At 34.1% G+C, this 21,275-nt stretch overlaps 1 protein-coding gene across 1 annotated transcript in view; it reads left to right on the top strand.

Annotated features, from left to right (window-relative positions):
- The window catches only part of LOC149784377 (uncharacterized), a 65,127-nt gene that overhangs the window by 25,737 nt on the left and 18,115 nt on the right, over positions 1-21,275 (top strand). Inside the window, exons 8-15 of the mRNA XM_089932429.1 lie at positions 936-1,077; positions 5,089-5,205; positions 7,460-7,498; positions 10,384-10,446; positions 13,635-13,724; positions 14,087-14,197; positions 17,133-17,258; positions 20,539-20,652. Coding sequence (XP_089788555.1) covers positions 936-1,077; positions 5,089-5,205; positions 7,460-7,498; positions 10,384-10,446; positions 13,635-13,724; positions 14,087-14,197; positions 17,133-17,258; positions 20,539-20,652 — 802 coding nt within the window. The remainder of the gene's footprint in view (positions 1-935; positions 1,078-5,088; positions 5,206-7,459; positions 7,499-10,383; positions 10,447-13,634; positions 13,725-14,086; positions 14,198-17,132; positions 17,259-20,538; positions 20,653-21,275) is intronic.

The raw sequence follows: 21,275 nt of genomic DNA, 5'->3' as shown, positions 1-21,275 counted from the left end.
GCTGTGTTTGAAAGGCACATTGTTTTTTTTTCTCTTCATTTTGTTATTTTTTATTAATAAATGTGTTATGTTTATTTGATTTAATTTATATTTAATTTAATTTAATTGTTTGTAAGTTTTAAAATATTTTTATTTTCATTTCATTACATGTTAAGTAATGTAATTTTGTTTTCTGGAATTTTATACTTTCCAGAAATTAGTTTGACCTGACTGTTTTGTCAAAACATCTAAATATAGAACTTTGTATCCTTATGCAAACCTAGTTCCTGACCTTGATTGAGAATCAAGTAAACAACAACTCTTTTTTTAAATTCATTATTAATGTTTGAATGATAATAGTGAAATCAAGGTTGCCTGGGACTACATGACTTTAGATGTAAGTACTTCTACATTCTCTATAGATTAATTAGTTAGTTAGGCTTCTAGACACCAGTACTTAAAGTGTTTTGTTTCTTCTGTTGTGACCATTTGAGTTATATCTTAAATTTTCTTCAAATTATTTGGATTCTAAAAAATTCATTCATTTTTTGTTTCCTGATAATATTTGAGTGCTCATACAGAATTCTTGGACTAAGACATTTCTTGAAATTTTATTAGGAAATTCAAGCATTGAATATTATTGTCTGTGGAACAACAAAGAACTGTAGACACTACAGCACTATACTGGCTATAGTATACATCATCGTCTTCCATTTTGGATTTGTTTGTGGGGACTCGAACTTGAATTCATTAGAACATTTTATTACTAGGACTTCTCAGATTTAATTCGTGGATTATTCTTGGATTATTTCTGGATTTGATTTTTACATTGTTTTTCCAGGGAAATAAATTATTTGTTAAATTTTTCAAAGCTTGTTGTAAGCAGTTGCTGTTTTGAGTTCTTTCTCTCAGTACCTACGATATCTTTATAAAAAAAATGTTTTCTGTTTTTGCAGGAATGCATTCAGTTTCTTTATGAAAGAAAAATTGAATACTCTTAAACACATCCCTGCAATGGAGCGGATGAAACATGTCTCTCAAATGTATAAACTTCTCAGCGAGGCAGAAAAAAATGAGCTGAAGGAGCGCTACGATGAAGTAGGTTACTCTCATAGCTTTAATGACTAGCCACTTGTAATGGATGTCTCAAGCTAAGTTTATATAAGGATGTAATTTCAAGAAAGTGAGATCTTTTTCTCAGATGTCCGAGTTATTTTAAACTTTACACTGAAATGTGTCATTTTTCTTAATATAGGGGAAAAATTATGCATGCAGACTCAAAGCTGGCTTACATCAGTCTTTGAGAAGGTAATTAGTATGCAAACTTTTGTTACAGCTTCTACACTAGATACTCCTTTGAGTGCAAAAATTGCTTGCATAAAATTTGATGTCAATACTGCACATTTTGTACTAGGAAAATAGTCTTTTTGATTTTACATTGTTTCTATTCTGCACACATGCATGTGCAGATATACAAGTACACACATGCCAGTCCTTAAGATTTTACCGTTAGACTTACAGTAATGACCCATAAAATTTGAAATTACAGGCTTAAATAATAACAAATTATGGAAAGACATTTGTTTACTGTAAATTCTGGATACTGGCTTGTTGTATGTGTTTGAATCTGGGTTTTATATTAGGTTAAGTGGAAATTGTTGGGAAACCATAATAACTTTACGGGAGTATCTCTTGGGAAACCATAATAACTTTACAGGAGTATCTCTTGGGAAACCATAATAACTTTACGGGAGTATCTCTTGGAAAACCATAATAACTTTATGGGAGTATCTCTTGGGAAACCATAATAACTTTACGGGAGTATCTCTTGGGAAACCATAATAACTTATGGGAGTATCTCTTGGGAAACCATAATAACTTTACGCGAGTATCTCTTGGGAAACCATAATAACTTTACGCGAGTATCTTTTGGGAAACCATAATTTTACGCGAGTATCTCTTGGGAAACCACAATAACTTTACGGGAGTATCTCTTGGGAAATCATAATAACTTTACGGGACTGTCTCTTGGGAAACTATAACTTTACGGGAGTATCTCTTGGGAAACCATAATAACTTTACGCGAGTATCTCTTGGGAAACCATAATAACTTTACGCGAGTATCTCTTGGGAAACCATAATAACTTTACGGAGTATCTCTGCTTTAGAGTGTGCATATTTTGTGATGGTGCTAAAGATGATTTCTGTCGACATGGCCTCCGTGAAATTAAATTTATTTTTTACGGGTTACTTCAAGTTGAGAGATATCAAGAAGCCATTGAGCTTCATACGGTTTGGAACTGCAGTTTGTGAAACTTTACTGGCGGTAACTAAGGTTCAAGTAAACTTTACAAACTTTTGAGTTAAATATGACATTTACAGTTGCTGTCATGAATCACTTCTAGACTTTGCACATTTCACAGCTTGACATTAGCAGTACATGATATTTTTGTTACTTCTTACTGAAAACTGGTCCATCTTAGAGAACAAGTTTGCAAAATAATACTCCATTGGTATTAAAAATGAAAAATATCTCATTTCTAACTGAAAAAAACAAGTAATGTCAATAGAAAAAATATTTGGCTATTTGATCAAGTTTTATAAAACCATGGTCATTACATTATTAAGACATTATAATGCTAATGTTGTGAGGCGATAGATTCAGTCTTAAGACACTATTATAATCTGTTGTGAGTGGATGAATACAATCATAATGTCTTGTGCTTTACATGATTTTTCTCTGTATTCCTTTTTTTTTTTTTTTTGAAATCATCTCTTATCTCGTTTTTAAAAAAGTGATCTGTCTGGTCCCATTTTGTAATGATGTTTGTAAAGTATTCATTCTGTATATTATTTAATGTTATAAAGAGAATTCAAAAGTTCTACTCATCCAGTGAATCTTCATATAACAGAAATGGATGGAAATGGAAAGAAAGAAGCATGCTTGTAAAACATGGCATCTTGAGTTCTTCAGAGAGACCAGGACACAAAGTTTGGATGAAGATTTGATTATTATATATTGTGTGTTTAGTACGTGTGTTTTGTGTTTACAGGCCCTCTCTGATAAATATCTTGCCTGGGTGTTGGCAACCCACTAAAAGATTCCCTGCCTATTATATCAATAGTGTAGCTAGTAAATTGTAAGCTTTCCCTGCCTATTGTATCAGTAGTGTAGCTAGTAAATTGTAAGCTTTCCCTGCCTATTGTATCAATAGTGTAGCTAGTAAAGTGTAAGCTTTCCCTGCCTATTGTATCAATAGTGAAGCTAGTTTATGTGTAAGCTTTCCCTGCCTATTATATCAATAGTGCAGCTAGTAAATTGTAAGCTTTCCCTGCCTATTTTATCAGTAGTGTAGCTAGTAAAGTGTAAGCTATCCCTGCCTATTGTATCAATAGTGTAGCTAGTAAAGTGTAAGCTTTCCCTGCCATTTGTATCAGTAGTGTAGCTAGTAAAGTGTAAGCTTTTCCTGCCATTGTATCATTAGTGTAGCTAGTAAATTGTAAGCTTTCCCCGCCTATTGTATCAATAGTGTAGCTAGTAAAGTGTAAGCTTTCCCTGCCTATTGTATCAATAGTGTAGCTAGTAAAGTGTAGGCTTTCCCTGCCTATTGTGTCAATAGTGTAGAAAGTAAAGTGTAAGCTTTCCCTGCCTATTGTATCAATAGTGGAGCATGTAAAGTGTAAGCTACATCGTCAGCACTTGCTATTTTTATTGACAAGCTCTCAAATGTTTGCTTATTTTTTATAGGGTGTCTGTTATAATGTAAGCTTATCAAGTACATATGTAAATATTCATGCCCCAAGAAATTTTGTTTTACAAGGTTACACAAATACCATTCAACAGTGATGATTGAAATTTTACTATCATATTTGTAATGTAGAAGACCTGATAAGATTTTCTTACCATTACAGCAGTTTTTCAGATTTAATTTTTCATTTTTTAACTATTTTTTTTTCTTCTTCTTTTTTCCCCTCCACTATACAGTTTTAATTTAAGGCCTTATGAGGCAGGCAAATGACACATATTTGTATGTGCATGACCTGGTTATATTTTGAGATTCTTGTCCATTTGTCTTTACACTTTTTGTGTTGATGACAAAAAGTGTTCGTATTGACTTCAGCTGCACAGACTCGGATCTACTGTCACATTGTTTGCTGGCTGATCTGGGTCTGTGTTTTTTGTCATAAGTAATCAGTAATGGAAAAAAATCTCAATCTGCTGGTGTGACGTCAGATCTGGGTCTGTGTTTTTTTGTCGTAAGTAATCAGTAATGGGAAAAAATCTCAATCTGCTGGTGTGACATCAGATCTGGGTCTGTGTTTTTTGTCATAAGTAATCAGTAATGGAAAAAAATCTCAATCTGCTGGTGTGACATCAGATCTGGGTCTGTGTTTTTTGTCGTAAGTAATCAGTAATGGAAAAAAATCTCAATCTGCTAGTGTGACATCAGATCTGGGTCTGAGTTTTTTGTCGTAAGTAATCAGTAATGGAAAAAATCTCAATCTGCTGGTGTGACATCAGATCTGGGTCTGTGTCTTTTGTCGTAAGTAATCAGTAATGGAAAAAAATCTCAATCTGCTGGTGTGACGTCAGATCTGGGTCTGTGTTTTTTATCGTAAGTAATCAGTAATGGGAGAAAATCTCAATCTGCTGGTGTGACGTCAGATCAAGGACAGTCTTGTTTTGGGTCAGGAAGCAAATGCTATTTGCAAAGCTTGTTAGTATGCATAAGTAGATAATTTTACTACAAGATTTTAAAAAACAGTTTAGAGTTTTTGGTCTGCATTTTGGGTATAACTTCTTTGCAAATATAAATTTTGTATATTTGATTTGTCCATACCTGTTTGCACTTCTTTCCAGGTATTAGAAAAAATTGTGTGCATTATCTAAATTTGGAGATCATTGTACTTGGACCTTCTTTTTTTTAAATATTTTTTATATTTATTTATTTATTTTTTTGTTAATCTAGTTGGGTTTATTCTTGAATCTAGAATAGAAATAGTTTTGGTAATCCTCCATTGTCAAAAACAAAAAATTGAATCAGACTTTGTTTTCAGATGTCTTGAGAGGGCATTTATCCAATATATCAGCATCTTTTTGATTTGAAGGTGAAGAGGAATCACATCAAGGTTTTAAAGAAATTGAAGGAGGATAACCCAGCGTTAGCAGAGGAGGTAGACATACAAATAAAAAAACTTGAAAAAAGTCCAGGAAAACCTAAAAAGGTAACAATACATTTGTTGTCCCAAAGATTAATTTTGAGTGGGTCTAGAAGGTTGTCAGCATTCTTATGTTACTTTATTTTGAATTTTAAAACTATTTCTTAGTATTTGTTGTATTGTTATGTGATTTATTTTCAACAGGGTATGATGTAATTTACAATTATATTTAATCATGATATGAACTCTTTGAGAGATCAGAATATATTATTTTATTTAAAATTGCCTTCTTGGGTACCATGTATGGAACAACCCCAGACGCATCAGCTACAATGGAAGGAACATTTTTACAGTGTGTATGTCTTTGCTATTTAGAATTATTTCTCAATAACCAGAATTCCATTTTCTTGCTAAATAGACTTCCATTATCCTGCTTGTAATAATCCTTTTATTCTCACTCCTAGTTTAATGTTATCTACTTTGCAACAAGGGGATCTGGTAAGCAATCCACAGGATGGATAGGTTCCTAGGTGTCCTAAAGATGAGAACATGCAAACAAAATCCCAGCAAACTCTATATCCATAATGTACTTTTAAAAGTAAAGTGCATTGTTTTGTTGCAACTTTGTCTGTCTTAACATACATACCTCTTGCAAACAGCAATAGCAGCACAAGTTAGTGTATTAATGAGCTGGCATTTGTGAAAAGAAGGGGATTTCTTTGCAGAGATCAAAGGTCAGGTCACACTGTTGAGTTGATTATTGTTTGAAATGGAAGAAATAACAGTAGATATACATTAAACTTGACCAGATTTGCCAGTACATAGAGCATTCTTGGTTATGGCCAGAAGGTCAAAGCTCAAGGTTACATCATGAATGGGTTAATGGGGGAATTGTAAGCTTTATAAAGCAAGTACGTCTTGTTTTTATATGCAGTATGTATGTATGTACATATATAATAGTACTTTGTGGCACATAAGTACAATAGTGACTATATCGTACCAACTAAAGGTAAATGTTTGAAATGTTTCCATATGGATTATTATCAGTTTTGGCACAGACGTTTAACAGGAAACAACATAGGTAATTGGGTGATTGAAAGGTCAGAGTTCACTCCATTTTCTGGTGACAAAATTTTTGACAGTGTCACTTAGGCAGAAGTGACATCAAAACCATAAATTTATGAACTCATTTTTAATTAGGAAAGAAATCCCTTGTAAAGATGTCTGCTATTTGGACTACAAATACCTAATTACTTACGGACTAATTATAGTTTAGGTTGCTGAAAATAGTTGTCAATCTTGGAACCACTTTGACCTCTTAACATTGTCTCAGTTTGCTTGTTAAATTTGTCATCTTACGTTTCAAATAGGTTGGCAAGATTTTAAGTGAATTTGGGCTGAAAGGTCAAAGATGGAAAGGATGGATTAGGGTTACAGGCAGCAGCATATATTGCAGGTGAAAATATTATTTTAAAATAAAGTTTATGGTGTTGAAGAAGGGTGTCCTGTTCATTAATTTTTGTTACAATTTTCTCCTCCTTATCATGAGTAGCAGTGTCTTCATCATAGACATTGTTTACGCCTTTAACGATCACTGCCATCTCACTTCAGTCTGCGTGTGTTCGAGTCTCAGCCAATGTGTTTTTTTTTAAAGAAAGCTTACTAGTAGCTTACCGTGGGTTGGTGGTTCTAGCTGGGGTTTTCCAAGGACTATTCCTCCATCAGTTAGGATGTCTGCCATGTATAGGCTATTTTGCACTGAGAATTGGTGTTAAACCCCAATACATACAACTACAGCCCCACAAAGAGTGAGCGTCCTTTTCATACAACAGCAGAATGTTAATTGCTTATTCGATCACAGTCATGTTTAGATATTTCAACAATTCCTTTGTCGTTATATATTGATGATGCATACTTTGCCATAGCCCAAGGATTTCTGTATTTCCACACAGCACACTGTATAATCATTATTGTAACATGATCAATTACTAGGTGAATAAATTATACGCCAAATACCAACAAAGATATGTTAAGTGAGGAAATCATTTTAAACAAGCAGTCCTTGAAATCCTGATTTTAAATGTAGCTGTCCATCATAAAGGCTTTTGACATTAAATCGTCGGATCATATATGAATATACTGTAGAGCACAGTCATATTGAAATAGTCGGATCATATATGAATATACTGTAGAACACAGTCATATTGAAATAGTTGGATTATATATGAATATACTGCAGAGCACAGTCATATTGAAATAGTTCCTTTCTGGAATATGTTAATCCAAATTGATCACTAATATTTATAAATTTCTGTTTCAGCCAAAATTTTCAGCTGTAAATCAGAACAACTCAATACTGGTAATTCTCTTTTTTTCACACAATCTCTCTAGCTTTCTGTCCCTCACTCCATCTCACATGATGGCACAAAGATAAATTTGGAATTGTCACAATGTTAAATTTGGAATTGTCACACTGTTAAATTTGGAATTCATGATGTACTTATTAAGCATGACCTATAATTCCCTCTTACATTAGTAGTGTTGGACACCCATTTTTGGAAACAGTACTGTCATTGTTTGGCATGTTATGTAGATGAGATTACAGCATTGCCAGTCATGTCAAGTGAGTATCAGACTTGTGCATCTTTACCTTCTGGTTCAGTTTTTATGCCCAGCCATGACAGTGGCAAGGTATACAGTTTTACGAGTTCTCTGTAGAATTATATATCTGTCTGTTACACATTCATTAAGTTAATGTTAGGTTGGTTTTCAAACACTGTAGTGTTTAGAGGGAAGTGCTAGAAGATTACAGCTTGTGAAATTTGAGCACAAGTCCAGTTTTGGTGATCAAACAGTTGGATTACTATTAGGATTAAGTATTACCAGAAGAAAAAAAACAGTATATTTGAATTGGAGTACATATGTATTGGTCTGACACTAACATTGATGTTGATTTTGCTTCTTTTATAATGTAATAATGAGCAATTTGCTTGTAAAATCTGAACAATAAAACTCCTATTAAAAATAATTATAACATAATTGATTTAGCCAACAATAAACACATCAACACAAGTGAAAACTTCCGTGAGCTCGAAACAAAAATTGGTGATGTATTGTAGTATTATTTTGCCTAATCAGAAAGGTTTATTGGTCAATCAACTAAAACGATTAAAAGGTTCATGGATTGCAGTAAAGTCATGACAAGAGACAAAAAATAAGTTTTAAAAAAATGCATGTAATGTAATTTTCACTCTGATAAATCTCTTGCTTTGATTTGAAAAATAAATTAATAATATAGTAAACTAGTGATATCAGTCATTTCAAACATTGAATGGTTTCAGCCCCAGATACTTAGAAATGTCATTGGTATGTTAATACAACTACATGTGATGGACAAGCATGATTTTATGTCCTCTTTGACTTTTAAATACATCTCTGGGATCATATTCTCAGAAAACTTGTCTAGAAGGTACAACAAAATCATGGATCAAGCACCGATATTTAAGAATCGCTTTTTTAAACAACATTATATGGACAAAAGTCATGAATGATGAAACTGGCAATGTCGTAAGTGATAGCTGTGCCTCTTTGTGATTAGGTTTTGTATTTAGTCTGTGCATCAAGCATACCTGCTGGAAGGCTATCAGAACTGTCTAATGTAATTTAGGGACAGGCTGTCAGGAATTCAAACTATAAGTCAGTAATATGAAGTTTTTCTCTTTTTTTTCTTTTTTTTTTCTTCAATTATTATTATTTCAATAACATTTAAATTGGGACTCTCAGGTCTAACATGCGTACATGATTTTCTTGCTTCCCCTGTTCACATACATGGGATTTATTGCAAGGAATCTTGTACTCCTGAACAGCTATGAATTTTGTAGGAAATGGCAATCACACACCAAATGCTATTTTCCAATATGGTGACATATTTTTCAGTGTTCATATCCTCATCGATAAAGAACAAAGTTTCAACTCCATAGTACGTAAGCAGTTCCCACACCATAACTTCTGATTGGATTTTGCTCATGTGGATGTGTCTGGACAGTTATGGTTGAAGTTTTTTTCCAGCATTCCTCTAAGTAACTGCTTGCGTGAGTCACATCATAATTGGAGTATAACATCAGCACATAGCCCCTTCCATCAGTATCGCTCCTGCTCCTGATTTCTGACTTGGGAGGGTCTGTGAGTTAAGATTTATATTTGGAGCACATTTTAGTTCAAGTTTTTTTTCTTCCAGCACTTAATTTCTGCTACCTCTTACACAATTCACTTAATGTTCGGAATAGAAAATCACTGCCATATCTCCTGTTCCTGTCTTGTGTTTGGCCTTGGGATCAGGAATTCTAATGAAGGCACAATTTGGTCAAAGTTGTTGGTTGATGTTTTTTTTATATCTTTACCTATATTTTCATAACCAGTTCACTTTACATTTAAAATAACATTTCACACATTGACCTTGTGTATTTTACCATTATTACCCTTGCATCAAACACGTACAGGAACATTTTTGGGGTTACAGTTTTAAATCCATCTCTTATGTTTGGATGAAAGTTTTATCCAGTTTGCTATAAACTTGGAATATTGTGTGATCTCAAATTCCCATTTTTTTACTTCTACTGATGTTGCCCCTGGGTAAGATCCCCAGGGTTAGATCTTCAGATGGAGCCATTTGGTCAAGAATTAAGTCACTGGTTGTATTTGTTTGAGTTCACTTAATATATGGACTAATATGCAAGGCTTCCCTTCCATTCTATAGCCATGTTTCCAATGGGAAAGCATCTTTAAAACCCAAACAGAAACATGCGTCTTTGCTTTCATGTAGGATGACAAACAAATGGGTATTATTTAGCTGATTCCCAAAAGGTCACTTGCACTAAAAATTGCATTCAGTTGCCTATATTTTCCAGAAAATAAATCATAAGCTATGAAGAATGTTGTGTCCAAGTTTATGCCAAACATAAGTAACAGTCTTGATGCATCTGAACATGTAATTAATGTACTGGATTTTATCAACTATACAGCAGAATAAAGCAAATATATATATAAATTAGTTTAGTAACATTTCCTGTATAAGGAGCAAGAGAAATTAAATACATATAAAGCCATGTTTTCAGACCAGGTATTTAGCAATGCATATGAGTATTAATTGGTGATGGTTGCATCTTTGTATCCCATTCAAGATAAGATTGCCTTTAAGTTGTATGTGTTTTGATATCTAGCAAGTTTCTCTCTTTGTCTTGCCAGAAGTATATGAACAAGGAGAAGACAACTCCAGCACAGAAACCGGGGGGAAGTGAAAGAAAACAGGTAGGTTGTTCTTGTCACTGTTTTTTTATTCTTGCCATTTTTTTTCTCTACCATCCAAGACTGTGAACTTTGAAGGGAGAAGGCCAGTAATAATTGATTGCATTAGGCCAGTAATAATTGATTGCGTTTGAATAAGTAGGCATTGAGATTTGGTTATCAATTGAGTAATGATGCTTTGCAGAGAAAGTGCCATTTTTTTTTGTTGTTGTTGTTTTCTGAATGTGGACATTGAGATAGTGGCTTATTATCCAGGGTTCGTAGGATCTTTGAAGGTCTTTGACAGTTTGGGAAAAATGAGGTAGCATTTTCAAGGACTTGAAAGTTTAGGAAAATCAAGCAGATTACCCTGAAGTCTTTAAAAGTCTTTGAAAATTGAAATAAACCCAAATATTTTAATTTATTTCCATAATCACAAAATTGTCCGTGGTTGTTAGATTTGGATGTAGTCTAGTTTTGCGTTTTTTTTCCTTCTTTTCTTTGGATGACCCGTTCAGTTTCATTTTATCGTATAGCATAACTTGTATACAAAATGTTAATGCAAGTAGGTCTTGGAAATCTGTGTTTGTGGTCTTTGAAAAGTTTGTGGTCTTTGAAAAGTCTTTAAATTTATCATTCAGAATTCTGTATGAATCCTGTTATCAGAATCACCGAGTCTTGTAATGATGTTCTTTGCATTTACCTTAACCCTGATCAAGACGGAGGGAAGATAGGACAGGAAGAGTTTGATGGCATAAATAAAGAAGATGGGAAGAATTTTATAGCATAAATAAAGAGTTTAACATAGTTGGCAAATGTTTCTTCCATATTAGTTTCTGTTGTCATAAAATTGGCTGGGGTCAGATTTGGGTTTTTTGAAGTTAAATTGTTTCGGGAGTCCTGGGTGACAGCATGGTCTGAAGTGCTTGCCTTTACAGATCACTGCCATCTCACCTCTGTCTGCCTGGGTTTGAGTTTCAGGCTTGGCCTATGTAGGTATGTGAGAATACTTACATACCTTAGATTCTTGTTGGTCAGTTATTCTTTCTGGATTTCTCCTCGGTTTATTACTCAACCATTTTTGTTGGCCACCATGTATAGCCTATCATGTGCTGAATAAATGGCGTTAAGCCCACAACGACAACACATTCTTTATTGCAGATATGTTTGATAAATACTTGTTAACTGTATGAACTGTGCTTGCAGTGGAAGGGAGGATGGGAATCATAGTAAAAATAAGTGGGTTTACAATGCAGATCAAATGATATTTTATTATTAAGGGTTCCCATACTACTGGGAAATCGGAAGAAATGATTATAAAAAAATCCCAACCATAAATTTTGCAAATATTGATGAAAGTCGGAAAAAACACTGAATTTTCTGCCAGCACTTTACGTTTGAAACAATCACATAATTGAGTCATAACTAAACTGATCATGAGTTAAATTTATCGAGTTCTAACCAGAATATTAGGAGGGTACAGTATGGATCATTTTGGTACTTGAAATAAACATACATGCTGAGTCAATCCAAATGCTCAGTAGATTAGTTATGTCTAGTAGACTTTTATATTCAAAGTCAGGATGATATCCGTATCTTTCTTTACATGGACGGTACGAAAACCAGTCTAGCATCAGAAAAGGCCAACATCGTGGTGGCAATGTGTAGCCATTTAGTGGATGGCCTAGCAAACTTCAAAAATTGTTAGATCGAGTGATATATGCATGAAATCGATATAAAACTTATTTTCTCTGGCCGAGTGGTCTAAAGCGCTCACCATTACGGATCACTGCCATCTCACCTCTGTCTACGTGACTTCAAGTCTCAGCCTCGGCCAACGTTGGTACGTGAGAAAGCCTGTCAGTAGCTTCTCGTGAGTCGGTGGTTCTTCCCAGGGTTTTCCCGGGTTCTTCCTCCACCAATTATACTGGCTGCCATGTATAGCCTATCATGTGCTGAAAAATGGTGTTAAACCCTACAACAACAACAACAACAACAACAACAACTTTTTTCCTCAGAATTTTGTTAAACCTGTCTCCAAACCTGTATCGATATATTACAAGAAGACAAGTTGATTTTACGAAAATTCAGTCCTTATTTATATAATAGTATATCATTTTGAAGATTTTTTTAATCAAAATTTAAATCAACCCTTTTGAAAATGTTTTTTAAATGATGGATTTTTAACCAGATCGTCTTAAGGAGATCAGGTTGTTGGTTGTTTGAAAAATCTTGTTTGGAATTTTATTGGCCACAGATAAATTCAGGGTTAAACTCTTTTAGTTACAAGACATGATTCTAATATTTGCGTGTATTGCTTTTTTCTATATTCTGTAATAGGAAATGTTTACTTTCTATAAGATATATATATATATTTATATATATAATTCTTTAGAACTGAAGCTTTGAAAGAAAACAAAACTAATTTATTTTCATTATGTTGCTCCCACTTAGCAACATAATGCAGGTCAGCAAAATAAAGTTTGAATTTTTATTCTGTACATTAAATTGACTTTACATGCCAATTTATAGGAATATAATCAAACTTGTTTCGTACGATACATTTTGTGGTTTTGTACATGATCATATTTTCTGACTTGGATATTTTGGAGTCTTGAAATAGAAACATCTTTAGATTTAGAAAATGCAGTTTTATAATCTAAAATGTTCTTTAATTCCATTCAGTAATGGTCATATGTGAACCTTGAAAAAATTAATTTCATCCTGGAAATTACCTGGAAATTTATTGTTAGAAAAGCGAGGGAACCATGATTATTGTTATTGGATCTGTTGATTCACTGCATAACTTTTGCCCATGAGTTATTAGGATAATGAAACCAGTCAGGGACTGGGGGTCACTAGATGAACCCAGCAGATGGGAGGGAATGATTTGACTTTAATTCAGGCAGTCTCTTTATTTGTCTAGAGGTGATAGTTTTCCACAAGCATTAAGGTAACGACAGATATTGCAGTGTCGGGAAACATTGTTCTATCTCTTTAATAATTATTAGAAATCATGCTTTATGAAGATGACTTGTGTTGGATGAATTTGGGAGTAAAAAAATAAAGTTTTTCGTATGATGCATGATCTGGTAGGTATTACATTAGATAAATTTTTATCTTTTTTGATATTTGTAAATGAACCTAATTGTCATTGAATTTAACCACATTTTACAAAATGGTAATAAATAATTGAGACCACCAATTTTCAGAGTAATCCATCAAGTGGTAGATCCCCAAAGGAGAGTGCCTCAGTGAAATCTGCATCCACACCAGTCAAATCCAAGGCAATAGAGGATGAGGTAAATAACTCCCTCTTCCCCACCCCATTCCCATTCAGACTTTCTCTTGCTCCCCACCCCCCCCAAAAAATCGGAGACATAGAGATAGTGGTTTTATGACCATATGTGGTTTAATATCTGAATCATAGAGTCTTGTAATGTTTCTTAACTACTAATCGAGATAGAAGAAAGAAAGACGGGAAGAGTTTTCTGGTAGGAATAGTTTGACATTTAAGGCAAATGTGAGTTCCATATTTGTTCCATTAGATGTATTGTCATGGATGGCCATTGCTAGATGCTTGTTATAGAATTTAATTGTTAGTGAATGTAACCACATTGAAAACAGCTTATCAATAGAAAACCAAACCTGCACATTTTTTCAGAGTGATCAGTCTAATGATGACTTCACAAAGAAATCTGCATTCAAACCTCGGACCACAGCAGCAGAGGAAGAGGATTCTGGTGCTTCAGACTCCAGTGATAATGAGGAACAGGTAAATAATTCTCCCTCCCTCTCACCCTCTCTCTCCATACAGACTAGTCTAGTAGCTTTAATTTCAACTTACATGTGAATGTCAGTGACCAAAATCTCAGCATTAAAACCCATGGTGTACTGTCGAAAATGTTGATCTTATTGATATCATGACCATATAACATAGAACCACAAAGAATTTCATTTTATAATGATCTTTCAGAAAATCTTAAAATTTTGTATAGTCCGATAGAAGAGCCAAGTATCAAGTTGTTGTCCAAGTTTCCTCCGATTTTTCTGACTTCGTTACACATAGGATAGTTATCTGAGATAGAGGTGAGATTATGTTAAATATTGAAGTGTTGGAATTTGTTGAAACTGTATAATGGCATAGGGTTGCTAATTAATTTTAGACCTAGCAAAGTTAAGTGACACTGCATCAAGTCATTCCTACATGAAATCAATATTTTTTTTCTTTGCAACATAACAATAAAACATATTTTGACTTTTTTTAATAATATACTACATGGTCACAAATAATCTTAGCAAACTAAACCTCTTATATTGCCATTTCTCTTGTTGCTTGTTTCCAAAATCCAGTTTTTCCCTTGATGTCAGAGGTCAAATGATACAAGCATTATACAAGGCTGATAACTTTATTGTGTTTGAATAAGTGGGCCACAAGATTTGACATGACAAGATAAAACTACAGCGTTGATGAAATGTTACCTGGTACTCGTGATTTGAATTGCTAGTCGCATGAGTACACATTTAACAACCCACATTTTCAAATGTTGTAGAGAAGAAAATATTAAATGAAAGTCATATCTGATTGTAATAAAAATAAAAAAACAAAAGAACACAAAATTTTCCATATTTATACATTCTGAGAACAACTTTTGGAGTTTTGTTGTATCACAGGACTACCACGTTGACATGTGCTCTCTGCTTGATAAATAAGGTTGGCGAGATTGCTGGTTTTTACAAAAAGTATCTGACTTTAATTTAATATAATTTAATTTCTCTACAACAGCATTAAAATGGAGTTTCTTGTTGATATCATGTGACTAATAAACTTTTTATGTCGTCGTTTGAGATTTGTGAAGTGACTAGTAATGCAGATGGCAAGTACTGGTCAGGTTTCATCAATGCCGTAGTTACGTCTAGTCTGTCAACTGAGTAAAAACATGATGTTTATAATACTTGCTATTTCTGAGAAAGTAAATCATATTCTGATTGATTTCATGTAGGTATAAGTCGATATACCATAAGTTCAATTTTTCTAGGATCGCTGGTAAGCGACTACCATATGTCGCTACCACACTGTGGTGGCAAATTCAAATTTTTTTATATTCAATTGCAATGACCCCACACCTCAACTTAAATGTCCAAATATAAGAAAAATGGGGTATGAATATTCAGAGGAAACCTGGATTAAAAAACGGACAGCTTTTCATTTTAAACCAAACGTGTTGTCAGAATTGTTGAATCTAAGAGCTGAAATGAGAAAATGTCATCCCTTGTATTTTATATTAAAAAACTATTCGAGCCCCTGTATCAGTACAGGTTTGGTGACTGGTTTAACAAATTACAAGAAGACAAGTTGATTTTACAGAAAATTCAGTCCTTGTTTATCAAACAGTTTATAACTCTGAAGGTCTTTTGAAAAAATATTAATTTCATCCTGGAAAAACCTGGAAATGATCACTAAATTTATCTTTAGAAAAGCGTGTGAACCTTGTGCTTGCCAACAGCACCCTAAATTCAGCTTGTCTGAAGCTGAGTCTGGCCTTGGAGTGGATGTCTACCAGTACGTCTTTTCAGCTTTTCTTGTTGTTTGTGTTCTCTTTTATGTGAAAATATTTTACTGTTGTTAGGCATGAACAAAGACCAACATTCTTTACAAGTGTAGCATATATTGCTGAAAATTGCTGTAACCTGCTTTAGTATATAACTCCATATCTCAGGCACCTGTTCATAATGGACACTTTAAGTTATTACCAGTGTAGGTTGTGCCTTAATATTGACTGTTTAAGAGCAAAGGAAATTAAATTCCAAGGAATTCCATTTTGACTATAAAGCCACATAATGCTAGTTCGTTGAAGGTGATTGAAGTGTCATTAGAGTTCATCATTGTATCTATTAGAGACTGGATGACACTCTTGTTCAAACTTCCCCATTGAGATAGCTGAAATCTTCTCAGCAATGAAAATGACCTTTCTGAATCGAACACTTACAAGCTAGTGTTATTACATTGTTAGATGTTATTTACTCCAGATTGATACATGTTGCCATGGTTGTTTGATATGTGCAGAGTGCAATTGCTTCTTGCTGCTCTTCAGAGTAAAACTGCTCTGCCAGCTTGAGAATAAAGGTGTGGGGGGGCTTTTTATGTTTAATTTGTGTTTATTTGTATTACTTTAAGTCTAGAATAGACCATTGTATATCATGGGAAATATAGTTACAGTAAATAAATAAATAAATCTTAATCAAATACATAAACAGTTCTTGAAAACTAACAGCAAAAGTCCACAATACTTTAAATAAAAAAGATCAAGGGTTTTTGTCATACCTCTGTCAGGGTTCTTTTGTCCTGAAATTTAGTTTTCCACAAGCATCAAGTGTAAAGCTATGTGAATTATGACTTTTTGTTGTTTTGCCATTTTACAGGCAACAGGAATATCTTGCAGTTTCAAGAAAGATTCCTGTTGCTTTAATTGTTATTGGAAATCATGCTTTTGTAAACAAGACTGATGTTGGGGAATTTGGGAATTGATTATTTTTATGTGACACTTGATCTGACGGGTATGTTAGTAATTACATTAGGTATTTTGATAATAATTACATTAGGTATTTTGATCATTTTTATTTTATTTTAATGTTTATAATAGAATTTAATTGTCAGTGAATTTAACCATATTAAAAAAGTTCTAATAAATGAGACCGCCAATTTTCAGAGTTATACATCAAGTGCTAGATCCCCAAAAAAGAGTGCCCCAATGAAATCTGCATCCAGACCTCACAAATCCAAGGCTATATTGGAGAAACCTTCTGTCTTGGACCACAGTGGTAGTGAAGATGAGGTAAATAACTCCCCCTCTTTCTCCCTCTCTTTCTTCATGCACACAGGTGTGTGAAATTTCCCCCTCCATCTCTCCGTATTTCTCTCCAAGCATGCAGATGTATGAACTTAGAAAGGGTAAGGCCATTAATAATTGATTGCATTGGAACAAGTAGGTATTGAGATTTGGTTATCATATGACTAAAGCAGCAATGCTTGGCAGAGTAGTGTCTTATATATTTAATTTATACTGTCTGCTTGACCTTTGACCATGATTGAGGGTAGAATTTTGGCCTACCTGATGTTTTGACTTGTCAAGATGTTTTACCTAAAGCATTGTTTATGAGCTTCTTGTTGAACACAATCTATCAGCTTCAGATCATACTAAGCATTTGTTCCGACAAATATTCCCGGACTTGAAAATCGCTTCACTAATTTATGTCACTATAAACTAATTTTTACCCCTATTTTCACTAATTGCGAGCCTGGAGGGTTTGGCAGCTATGAACATGACTTGCCAATGTACTGTTCTGAAAGTTATTGTTTTTTTGCACATTTGGTACTGGTGGGTATTTTTAGCCTCTGTACATATATGGCAAAATATAAAGGTATCTTTACTGTCACTTTCTTCACTCGACTTCTTTTTTGAAAACGTAGCCAGCTGTGTTTTCAACCATTGCTGCACAAACTGTTTTATCTTATTGGTAACCATTACCTCATCTTTGGATGATGAAGGATCCACCGGTTCGATAAAAATACTGTTATCATTGGTTGGTCATAAACGCAATCCAAAAGATAATTTCGTTTGTTTTGGATCTATTTAATTTTTTGCCTTGGATGCCATTTACAATCATATGTTGACAGTATATTGGAACAATGCAAGACATAAAATTGAGCGAATGGAAATTGTTGCTTCATTGCACGACAAAGGTGAGCATAAAATAATATTTTCTCATGAGAATCACTTTAAAATCATGTTTATTTTCTGCCTCTTTCTTGGGTATGATGATTATACAATTCTAACATCCTATTGCTAGAAATGATGTGACAGTTACAGTTCACATAAGGTCAGCTGCAGGCTCCACACTCAGTTTTGACCCTATGTGTTATGATAATATTAGTGTAAGAAACTGATGTGCGCGTTTTCCATTTGGAAGAGTTGTAATCTAGCCATTAAAGTAGTTAGACCAAACTTTAATTTTGTTTTAATCAGCAAAACATAATATTGGGGTGCGTCAGTTTACCTACTGGCGATGATTTTCAGACCAAACCTTTTTTGTTTGTTAATGAGTAAAATGCAACATTGGGGTGCATCAATTTACGTACCGGTGACCATTTTTGTGTGTCAAATAGGAAAAGTATGTGTATTTGACGCATGATGCATGGGTAGATAAAACACTGAAACAGGAGTGCTTTGCACATTAGATTGCCAGTTTTTTTTTCTATCACCCAAGAATGGGGACCTAGATATACTGGTCATCTGTCATAGAATAGGGTTCTTGATATACTGGTCATCTGTCAAAGAATGGGGACCTAGAGATGCTGGTCATCTGTCATAGAATAGGGTTCTTGATATACTTGTCATCTGTCAAAGAATGGGGACCTAGAGATGCTGGTCATCTGTCAAAGAATGGGTGTAACGAGATAACGGTGGGATTTTTCGGATTCACAACAGTACATTTTTGACGATATAAATACAATGTTTAATAATGGATGACTTGAATGAGCAATTAATTATGAATATGTGCATGTATATATAATCCAAATATTGGATTTAATTATCAAAACGCACAGACTTAATGATGAAAAATACAGGTAAATTAATTTAGCAAATATAAAGACAAGGGTTGAATGGTTCACAACAATTTGACAGTGAAACGATGGATATAGTTTACTCGGGTAGTAAACATTGTAAAATTTTACTCATGTAGAAATGCATTCACTCAGCGAAATTATGGTGATAAAAAAGAGGGACAGATGTACAACTTCTCTTTACAGTCCCAAAAGATACACTGGGTTTTACAAACCCCAGAATTAGCCCACGGCTAACAAATTACATGTACGGAGATACACTCCACCATAGTACACTGTTTCAGCTCCACAGCTGCTGCGATTCATCTTCACGGCTGCTACAGACTTTGAACACTCAGAACACTTCGAAACATTAGACACTCGGGCATTAGATACTGGTCACTTCAGACACAGACACTCTGGTCACTCCAGACACAGACACTCTGGTCATAGACAGGGACACTCTGGTCACATCAGCTGAAAATACATCCAATACTGTGTACTATACATGTCACGGGCATAATAATGTAATGACGCTATACACTGTAAGTTATATAGATTACATTATCAGCACAATAATTACAAAATGACAGGTTCAAAAATAAACCTAATCCTGTTCGATAAGAATCCTACTATATTAAACAGTTCTTGAAAAAATGTAGCCCTACATTACTAATATAAATCCCTTGCTAAGTCGAAAATGAGAATAGAAATATGTGTATTATACTGCATAAACTAAAGCTGCATAGCAAACATACAAAAAAAAATAATGTGGTAATACAGTAGTTATAACTTATAGACTAGAAATTAATAAACTTACATACCTATACAGCTGAAGATGTGCAAGTCTTTGAAGCAGACTGCCCGCTGACAAGACTATCTCGTATTGTAAAGAAATGTACGTACGGTGAGGTATTTATACACATTCTGTATTGTAGACATTTGGTTCGTCCCATCGAGAGCACTTCGCACGTGCGGCATGGGATGAACCAAACTCACTATTTCGAAATATGACACACTGTACATAAATCACCCTTGGGTATCGTTGTACACAAAAAACGAAACCCAAGTACATGTATTCAATAAATAAGAGTTTAATTCTGTGACAATGGGGACCTAGAGATACTGGTCATCTGTCAAAGAATGGGGACCTAGATAAACTGTTCATCTGGTAAAGACTGGGGACCTAGAGATACTGGTCATCTGTCAAAGAATGGGAACCTGGTGTTTCTGGTCATCTGTTCGAAAATGGGGACCTACATGTACTGTTTATCTGTTCATGTGTGGTTTAATCATTGAATTTTGTAATGGTTTTTTTGTTGTATAAACCTTAAGGCTAATCAAGATTGGACCAGAAGAATTTTATGGTATGAATAAAAAATTTGATATTAGTTGCATTAAGTGTATTATTCTGCATTTTGATTTCTTATGCTCGTTATAGAATTTAATTGTTAGCAAATTTAAGAACTTTGAAATGTTATCAATCAATAACAAAACCTGTAAATTGTCAGGGTGATCAATCTGCTGGTGACTTCCGAAAGAAATTAGCATCCAAACCTAAGAGCACCAAGGCAGTGGAGGAAAAGGATTCTAGTGCATCAGACTCCAGTGATAATGAGGAAAAAGTAAATAATTCTGTCTGTCTCTCTCACCCACACACACACACATACCATTGTAGTAGCTTTGATTCAAATTAATATTTAAATGTAACACACTATTTGATTGGTTGATTGTCCAGATTTTCACATTTTAATCCATGCGGTACTGTAAGAAATGTTGATCTAAATGATATCATGAGCTTCCTTATGACTTAAGACTACAGAGAATTTTATTTTATAATAATATTTCAAAAAACCTTCAAATTTTTTGTATTGCCTGATAATGCATCAGATTACTGCAGTACAAGTTGGAGTCTCCTCCAGCGTTTCTGACTTGGTGTTATGCATTGGACAGTTATCTTGAGATGGGAACATGTGCCCTATTGAAATGTTGGAATTCATTGAAACTGTTGTAATAGCCACTTAATTCTAGACATAGCAAAGATAAATAACACTACATTGAGTCCTTCCTGCATGAAATCCAACTTAAAATCAAACATAACGAAACATTTTTGTTCTTCAGTAGAACATGTTGGAGCAAATATCATTGTGTAGAATTTACAATCAATGGTAGTGAGTGATTTTCACCAGGAAACCCCAATATGTGTCCTCGTGTGGAAACCCCAATATGTATCCTCGAGTGGGGAAAA

The sequence above is a fragment of the Sinohyriopsis cumingii genome, chromosome 14 (genome assembly GCF_028554795.1).
Source record: "Sinohyriopsis cumingii isolate HCF-2022 chromosome 14, ASM2855479v2, whole genome shotgun sequence".
Lineage (NCBI taxonomy): Eukaryota > Metazoa > Mollusca > Bivalvia > Unionida > Unionidae > Sinohyriopsis > Sinohyriopsis cumingii.
The sequence above is the reverse complement of the archived record's forward strand: the minus strand, read 5'-3'. Positions and strand labels throughout refer to the sequence as shown.